General features: G+C 55.2%; 1 protein-coding gene across 5 annotated transcripts in view; it reads left to right on the top strand.

Moving 5' to 3' along the window:
- LOC109297943 (phospholipid-transporting ATPase ID-like) overlaps positions 1–9322 on the top strand; it is a 98564-nt gene that overhangs the window by 40411 nt on the left and 48831 nt on the right. For all 5 annotated transcript variants that reach the window (XM_019518031.1, XM_019518034.1, XM_019518033.1 and 2 more), the window contains exons 7-11: positions 655–727; positions 882–952; positions 2859–2941; positions 6524–6682; positions 7208–7296. In XM_019518031.1, the coding sequence (XP_019373576.1) occupies positions 655–727; positions 882–952; positions 2859–2941; positions 6524–6682; positions 7208–7296 (475 nt within the window). The remainder of the gene's footprint in view (positions 1–654; positions 728–881; positions 953–2858; positions 2942–6523; positions 6683–7207; positions 7297–9322) is intronic.

Below are 9322 nucleotides of genomic sequence, written 5' to 3'. Positions count from 1 at the left end.
AGCTGCAGCAAGGGAAGTTGAGGCTGGATATTTGGAAGAACTAATATCCAGTGACCTAAAACAGGGGGGTCTCACTCACCCCAGACTGGACCTGGGCTGCAGGGGATCCTTCACAGCTGTGGGTGCAGCAGGTCCAGGGCTGTGTGGCAATGTGGAGCAGTGTTTGGTGTCCTCTTGCATCCGGAGGCGCAAAACTGTTTGGGTGGCAGGGGGCTGCCGTGATGGCTATGTCCATCATAGTCCAGGACCCGCAAAGCCTGCAGCAGGCCTCGTTGCCCAACTACCAGGCGCCCACTGGACTACTGGTAGGCCCGAATGAACAACCTCCCAGGCTGTCTGTTTGCCATCCCTGGTCTAAGTCCGTCGGCTCAGGTCTGCGGTGGAGTTTTTCCAGTGTGAAGGAGACCAAGAGCAGCGGTGCAGGACTGTGGGCTCGCCTGGCCAAATTGCACTTGCTCTTTTGTACCTGCTCAGTCCTGGCAAGAGGTACACATGCCAGTTCGGGCACGAGCCCTGCAGGTGCCAACAGGCAGCTGGGCATCTCTGCAGGCTGCTCTCAAGCACTGGTCCCAGTATGTGCCCATGGGCTTGGAGATCACCTGGCTGCTGGGTGATCCGGGCTGTGCGTGACACCTGATGGGGACTTTCTTGCAGGTTGAAGGAGGATAAATGGATGAACGTCCAAGTCGGGGACATCATCAAACTAGAGAACAACAACTTTGTGACGGTGAGTGCAGCCCTCTGCCGCGACCGCCGATGCAAGTAAGCCCGGGTGGGGGGACAGGACTAATAGGTTCAGAGGCTGATGCGCCAGGGTCCTCTACCTTGAGTTTACACCCTAATGCCCCAGGAGCTCACCCCCCTGCTTTGTCCGTGTCCAGGCTGACCTGCTGTTGCTGTCGAGCAGCGAGCCGCACAGCCTGACGTACATCGAGACGGCCGAACTGGATGGGTAAGTGCTCCCGGCCCCGGCAGAAGGGGATGGGCAAGGCTAGGGCTTGCGTAGAAAGCCTCAAGGCCCAGCTACTGCTACGTCCAATCCCCAGCTGCTAACTCCCTGCTCCAATTTGTTTTTATCAGCAGGGCAGGGTGACCCTGGCTGCACAAGCCAGTGTATCACGGTTGTGTTTGCTAGCTGCAATGCCCTTTCCACCCTGTCTCTGTTGCAAGCATGCTCTGTTTTCCAGCTGGAGGACATGGTATGTGCAGTGTAATCTTTGCTGCTGGTGTGGTGCAGAGCATGCACGCATCTCGTCGTCCTCCCAAGGATCGTGTCTCATCTTGGCTTTCCCATCAAGTGCACTTTGAGTGCTCGAGGGAGGCGCGGCGGTTTAGCTCCAAAGGTTGCAGTGGACGTTGGAGGGAACGGCCTCGGAGCACGAGGCATCTCTCGCTCTGCCAATAGCCCTCATGGCAACTGCTTTCCCACGAGGAGTGACCCTCTCACAGTACCTGGTGTCCGCACCTGCTTTTTCCCAGTGGCAGGAAACTGAATTACTCTGATGACCCTCAGCATTAGCTTTAAAACTTGTGGTTTTTCTGTGCACCCCGGCCACTGTCAGCATTGAGGTCAGGAGCTGCCGGTGTTACCCATGTGCCCACGGTATGGGGCTGTGTGTATAAGATGCAAGCTCCCATGTGCCATAAGGGACATTTCATAGGATCACAGATCCCGAGGGTGGAAGGGAGCTCAGGAAGTCACATCTAGTCCAGCCCCCTGCTCCAAGCAGGACCAGCCCCAGCTACATCATCCCAGACAAGGCTTGGTCTACCCGGGGCTTAAACACCTCCAAGGATGGAGACTGCACCACTGCTCTGGGGAGCCTGCTCCAGTGCTTCACAGTGAGAGAGTTTTTCCTAATGTCCAACCTCAGCTTCCCTTGCTGCAGCTTGAGCCCATTGCTCCTTGTCCTGCCATCTGCCCCCACTGAGACCAGTCTACCTCCATCCTCTTTGCAGCCCCCGGCAGGGAGGTGAAGGCTGCTATTCAATCCCCCTCGGTCTTCTCTTCTGCAGACTCAATCAGCCCATTTTCCTCCTCATCTCCTCACCAGGCCTGTCCCCCAGCCCCACAACCATTTCCATTGCCCTCCGCTGGACTCTCTCCAATATGCCCACATCCTTTCTGCAGTGGGGGGGCTTGTTTCGATGCTTCTCTTCCCAAAGGCCTGCCGGGAGTCTGGCTGATTGGCAGCAGTTAAAATCACCCTCTTCTTTTGGGCCCAAAGCTGCCCTCTCTGGACTTGGCCACAAAGAGCAAGCCCCAGCCGTGGAGGCTGGCCCTGCCCCATCTGCCCAGGGGCTGTGGCAAGACCAGGGCAAATCCCACCCCTGGCCCTGGAGGCTGCTGAGACCCTCCTCCTAGCAGTGCCCAAATCTGTGACTATCCCACATAAATGCTGGGGTTAGAGGGAGATTGAGAACACATATGGTGGGGGCCAGGGCCCAGCTCCATCACCTCCCTGGCTGGCAGCCCCAGGGCTGCAGCATCTTCTGCAGGCCCGGAGCAACCAGCCCCTACAGAGGTGCCCGGGTGTCACAGGGCTGTGCACCTGACTAGTTTGGGGCTCTCCCGGGAGCTGGTGCATGGGGCCAGACTGCTGCTTTGCGGTGCTGGGGTGAGAGCTGGGATCCTCTGACCATGATCTTCTGGCCATGATCTTCTGAGTCCTCTGGAGCCACTTGAGGCAGCAGCAAAGGCTGGTCTTGCACCTCTTATGACCAGGCAAAACAGCCGGTGGTTTGCGCTGTAGTCAGAGAGCTGCCAGGCTCCGTGTTGGCCCCAACCCACTGGAGGAGCAGGGAAACCCCTGGTTGTGCAACCATCTGACCGGTGCTTTTGTCTCCTATGATTACAGTGAAACCAACCTCAAGGTGAAGCAGGCGCTGACGGTCACTGCGGAGATGGGAGAGGATCTTCAGAAGCTGACTGATTTCAATGGTGAGTGCCCGTGGCCGTGGAAACCTCCGCATCTTTCCTAGGACACTGAATCCCAGACTGAAAATCACAGGGGCCTAGAGCCGTGGGGCTGGAAGGGAGCTGCAAAAGTCGCATCTGGTCCAGCCCCTGCCTGAGGCAGGATCAGCCCTGTGCAACCCAGCCCCTAAGCAATATGACACAGTCCCCCTGACGCAGCCCCAGGCATGACACCTGACGCTGCTCCAGAGAAAGTAGGGGGCCGCAGCTGCCAACGTCCTGCTGCTGCAAAGGTTGTTAATAGCTCCTGGGGAGACCCCAGGCAAAAGCCGTGCTCCTGCTACAGAGGAAAGCAAAACCTCTTGGTCTGCACCAGGGAGCAGCCCCAACTAAACCATCCTAGCCAAGTATCCACCTTGAAAACTCCCAGGGATGGATATTCCAGTGTCTCTAGACAGCCTGCTTCAGTGCTCAGCCCTCCTCAGAGTCGAAATGATCCTCTTCATCTCCATCCTCAGCTTCCCCTGCTGCAGCTTGAGGATGTTGCTCCTCGTTGGGTCCCCTGCAGTCACAGAGAAAAGCCCATCTCCATCCTCTCTGTCATCCCCCTTCAGGGATTTGTGATCAAATCCCTGCCTCAGTCTTCTCTTCTCCAGGTTAAATAACCCTGGATAATTAAATAACCCTGGATAATTCAGCCTTTCCTCATAAGCTGCCTCCCAGACCCCTACTCCTTTTTGTAGTCGTAGTTGGACAATCTCCAATCTGTCCACGTCCCCTCTGGAAATGCAGGGCCCAAAACTGGATGTGACGCTCCAGGTGCGGCCTGAAGGGAGCAGAAGAATCCCTTCCCTTGACTTGCAAGTGACAATCCTGTTCATACAACCTGGGATGCTGGGTTGTATCAACCAAAAAAACCCCCAAAACAAAGCACAACAAAGCTGTTTTGCTCCCCGCTGCCCTGCAGCAATAATGCAGTGGCAGCCCAGCGAGCTACAAAACATGTCCCTGTCACATTGCACATCCCCTGGTCCTTTATGTGAGGCAAACAAGAGGCTTGATCCTACTGAACAGGCATTTGCATCCCAATGGCCACGGTTAGCACCACCTCCTCCAGGCCCAGAAGACTATGGAAGCAATGGTCAACACGCGCAGCATGCTTCCTTGGCTTTGCTTTCTCCGACTTAAATGTGTAGCATCAGGGCTTATAAAACATCTGTGCCCTAGCAAAAGAAAGAGGCCAGTGCATGCATGGTTCCCCTTCCACCCAGTCCTCAGGGCTCAGGGGCTCGTACAAGCCCTCCCTGCAGAGGCAGGACGTGCTGGGTTTTTTGGGGGGGATGTTAAACTCACTTCCCCTCCTGGATGACTAGATCTGGGCTGTGTTGTGCTTTGGGTCACAGCAAACAGAAGAACGGCCGTTCGCTGGGCCGGACCCTTGGTCCGTCTTGCCCAGCCGCGCGGCGGCAGAGCGGAGGCTGGCAGGGAGAGTGACCTGGGTCTGACCAGGGTTTTCCCCTGTTCCCCTCTCTGGCATTTAAGGTCTGGGAAGCTCTGATGCAGAGGCTGCATCCTTCACTCTCATGTTAGTGCAAATGCAGCCAGGATGGGTGTGAGCTGTGTCACTACCACCTCTCTGGGAGGGGCTCGGGGGTGGCAGCAAAGCACCACAATGGGCGTGCATACGGAGAGGGCCGGGGCGCTGCGGGCAGGCTCCTGTAGGGACTTTCCATGAGCACTGGGTTCTCAGGAAGTATCTGGAGATAAGGAGGGGAAAAAAGGAAATGAGTGTTTGTGAGAAAAATGAATGCTCCTGCTGATACGAGCAGTCCTGTGGAGTTGGGCTGAGACATGCTGGGATCATCTCTGGCTGTACCGCCCAGCTCTGGGGTCTTGCAAAACCATGTTCTCGCGCTGCGTTTCAGGTGCACGGCAGCTCCGTCCTCTCCACATCCCCGCATTAAAATCTCTGAAAACCAGAGACAACGGGCGGCTGTGGCAGTAGTCTCCACCCTCTGTGCTGAACCCATGGTGGTCAGTCTTGACCGTTGCTTTGCTGAAGTGACCCTGGGGTCTAGCCGAGCCGCCATGCTGAACTTGAACTCTGTCGAGGCAGCTGTTGTGCCACTGCAGCTTGATGAAATGACATTTCTGCACCAGGATCATTTGACTCTGCCTGTTGCTCAACATCCTCTACAGAGGTGCAAATTGGAGAGAAGTCGGGCCGGAAAGGACCTCCATTGGAGTCCAAGCTCTTCTCCAATTTATTTCATTTTAAAAGGCCGTTTAGTTCAGACGGGGAGAGCGTGCTGCTAGTGCACCCGTGGTTGCAGGATCTCTGGTCGGACTAAATGATCCCTTGAGGTCCCTTCCAGTGTCACTTCTCTAGGAAAAACATTCTGCTAAAAACCTTGCTGTAAATACTTTCATGCTTGTAATGTTTCCCAGCTTTATTTATATTTGGAAGAGTGCCTGGAATTAGCTCTAGCCTCACTTTTTTCCCCAGCTAACTTCGGCGCAAGTACTCCAGTATTTATGCAGTTCTTAATTGAAGGGCTTCCCAGGACAGGAAGAGAGCAAAAGGCTGAGCAGCTAATAAAGGCAGTGAATCGAAATGCTTTACGGGGAGCCTGGTGTGTGTTGGTGCGGCGCCGGTCCCCGTAGAGACCTGTTTGCAGCGCGATGGCTGTCCTGTGTTGCTGGGTATCAGGAAGCAGGAGACGGGAGAGGAAGCAATATGATGGGCTCAGTCAGCTCTCACCAGCTGTGCCTGGGCAGCACGGTCTTTGGCAGTTTTTGGGTGACATGGGTTAATTTGGGGATCCAGTAAGTTCTTGCAGGTTACTGTGCTCAAGGCAGGGATTGCTGGATCCTTGGGTACCAGGCGCAGCCTAAATAGTCTGCATAAGCCATGCCTGAACAGAAGCATCGATTTCAGGATAAAAATATCTGGTCTTGATTTTTTTGAGCCCCCATGATGAAACTGCTCAGTGGTTAATTGCCCTCAAGGTTATATTGCTGCACTTATCTCTACATTAGTCTGGCTTCACCTCTCGGATCTCAGCTTGGCTTTGTCTCTGCTGGATGGTACAGCCCTCTTCCTTTCCGTTTCGGTTCCCCAGTGCAGACGGTTGTCATCCCACGACCTTCTTGATGAGTTAAATAAATGGAGAGGGTATCTGCATTGCACATGGCAGTGTTGTGCAGGGATACCTGAGCAGCCTAAGCTCAGAGCCCTGGTCATATTCAATAGCCAAAACAAATCCAAAGGCCGAAGGGATCCAACCGAGCCCTTGGGTTTCCATGTGATGGTAGGGTAGGTCACAGAAATCATAGAAGTGGGGCTGAAAGAGACCTGCAAAGGTCGCATTTAACCCAGGCCCTGCCTGAGGCAGGATCAGCGCTGTGCAAACCAGCCCAGACAAACCCATCATCTAAACTTGCGGTACCCAGGAAAATCAGCACTTCCAGCATGAACGATGGGGTCCAGGAGCTCCGTGGGTGACATGGCCCACGTGCAGAGTGCAGCGAGGGATGCCGCAGGTTCGGGCCGAGGCCTCGCTAGTCCAAGCAACGCGCCCATTGTCCGTTGTCTTCTACCCACAGGTGAAGTCAAATGCGAGGCGCCCAACAACAAACTGGATAAGTTCATGGGGACTCTGACGGTCCATGGCGAGAAATACGCCCTGGACAACGAGAAGATGTTGCTGCGAGGCTGCACCATCAGGAACACGGAGTGGTGCTTCGGGCTGGTTATCTTTGCTGGTAGGTGGAAGAGGAGAGGAGAGCGGTGCCCTGCAAAGTGCAGCTCCCAGGGGAGGGGAGAGCTGACGTGCCCCCTTTGGGAAAGCTGTTTGCACTGGGCACAAAATCGCGTGTCGGGGCTGGTCATGCTGCATGTGCCCTGCAGCAGACTGGGGAAGGGGCAGAAAGCAGAGCAGTAGATTGGGCAGAGAGCACAAGACTGGAAGCAGAAAGCAGAGCAGGGAGAGAGCAGGGTTTGGCATGACACTTTGGGAGGGTTGCGGGGCCAATTTGTGCCTCACCTGCCTGAAAAGTTACTAAATGATGCATCATCCTGCTTTGAGCAGGGGGTTGGGTTAGAAGTGACCTCCTTGCTGTATGCCTCTACTTCTCCATCTGTATTATGGGGATAACAGCACATACCCGCCTCCCCGCAGGGCTGTGAGAGTCCACTGCAGTTTGCAAAGTGCCCGGGAGCTGTGGAGGGAGGCAGCTTGAGCTGGGCTGAGCGTGACCAGTGGGAATCACAGCTGTTTGCTTTTCCAGGGCCAGACACCAAGTTAATGCAGAACAGTGGGAAAACAACATTTAAACGGACGAGCATCGATCGGCTAATGAACTTCCTTGTGCTTCTGGTGAGTCCCGCCTGCAGATGTGCTTGGTGCTTAGGCATGCCCCTGTCCCTCCGTGCGAGGACACCGATAGCGGCTCTTGAGCCTGTCGCAAGCCCTGGAAAGGCTTGGTCGTTAAATCAACAGCGTCGAGGCCCTTTCCTCTTGGCTTTTCATCTCCTGTGCTATTGCTCTGCAGGAGTCCCTTTGAAGCCTGCCCGTGCCATCTCCCTGGCGGGGTGGGTGACTTTCAGTTTAAATCAACACTAACGTTTCCTTCTCTCTTTCCCGCTTCCTTGATATCTTCAGCGACGGCTGCTCAGCTCTTGGTAATCAGGTTGGTTCACTTGCCTGGCTCTCTCCGCTTCTCTGTGTAAAATAGCAGGGGCTCAGTAATTACCCGAGACTGGCACTTTTTGCCAAGCAAGTTGGGAAGCATGGAGCTGCTCAAGGAGGGTAGTCCCCATGATGGAGAGTGGAGAAAAGGACCTGGGGGTGACAGTGGACAGTAAGCTGGGTATGAACCAATTCATCCTAACCCATATCTGCAATAGCAGCTTCAACCCGTGCCTTTTGCAGCATGCACTGGTCGACTTGTCTCTCTCGGCAATGAGCCACGACTGAAATGACAGTACAACAGAGCTCAGACTAGCTACCTCAGGGCCATCGCAGGGGTCTGCAAATCCTGCGACTACCTGCTTTAAATCCATCGCTACGCAGCAGCTCCAGTGGTGTGGACGCCTGGTCCCAGCCACTGTGGCTGCTTTGCACGTGATGGTAGATCAACCCTGCACCCCACTTGTAGAAGAGCTCCTGCATAAATATGGCCAAGTCGGACCCTCCACAAGACCTTTGCCAGCAGCTTTTTCTTTGATAAAACAGCTTTTTCAGCCACAAACACATGGGATGAGATTCTGGGTGTAAATCAGTGATGTCTCAATGGTGTTCCTCCAGCTGAGCCTTACCCAGCTCCTTGGGTCTCTTTCCTTCTCTAAAAGGACTCGGGAGAGAAGTGGAGCCTGTGCCCCGGCTTGCACGACTCCCCCCAGATGCTTGAGCTCAGATTAATCCACCTCTGGCAGCGGGTCCTTGTCCTTTCTGGCATGAGGCGGCAGCTGCCACAGATGTTCAGGACACCTCTGGAGCGTGCTGGGGGCTGGATAGCTCACGCTGCTGCTTGTCGGGGCTTGTGAATGAAGATCTGATGCGTGCCGGCCCCAGGCGTAGCACTGGGGTGGACTCCAGTAGTGACTGCTGGACGGGGACTGAAGGGGGTCACATCTCTATGTCCCCACAGGCACCTGTTGCATCAGGGTGAATGCTGAATCTGTGGGAAACTTGCACTCCCATCAGCCTGCCCTGGGGTCAGTGTGCCTCTGCTCTTTTGCTTCTCAGCACCCATGCATGGTTTCATGCATCCCTTTTTGGTCATCCATTTAGCGTGGAGCAGTCCCCTGCACCGGTGCAGGCAGGGGGTGACGGGCTGGGCAGCAGCTCTGCAGAAAAGGACCTGGAGGTGACATCGGGCAATAAGCTGGATATGAGCCAGCAGTGCGCCCTTGCTGCCAAGAAGGCGACCGGCATCCTGGGCTGCATTGGCAGAAGCGTTACCAGCAGATCGAGGGCAGTGATTTCTCCCCTCTGTTCAGCACTGGGGAGGCCACATCTGGAGTCCTGTGTCCAGCTGTGACCCCCACTACAAAAAGGATGTGAACACATTGGAGAGAGTCCAGTGGAGGGCAATGAAAATGGTTGTGGGGCTGGAGGTCAGGACTGGTGAGGAGAGACTGACGGAAATGGGCTCATTGAGCCTGCAGAAGGGAAGACTGAGGGGGATTGAATAGCAGCCTTCAGCTCCCTGCAGGGGGGCTGCAAAGAGGATGGAGCTGGACTGGTCTCGGTGGGGGCAGATGACAGGACAAGGAGCAATGGGCTCAAGCTGCAGCAAGGGAAGTTGAGGTTGGATAATAGGAAAAACTCTCTCCCAAGGAGGATGGTGAGGCACTGGAACGGGTTACTCAGGGAGGTGGTGGAGTCTCCACCCTTGGAG

Source organism: Gavialis gangeticus, unplaced genomic scaffold (genome assembly GCF_001723915.1).
Source record: "Gavialis gangeticus isolate Ggan-Ray unplaced genomic scaffold, GavGan_comp1, whole genome shotgun sequence".
NCBI lineage: Eukaryota > Metazoa > Chordata > Crocodylia > Gavialidae > Gavialis > Gavialis gangeticus.
Note: the sequence above shows the minus strand (reverse complement) of the source record. Positions and strands in the feature narration are given on the sequence as shown.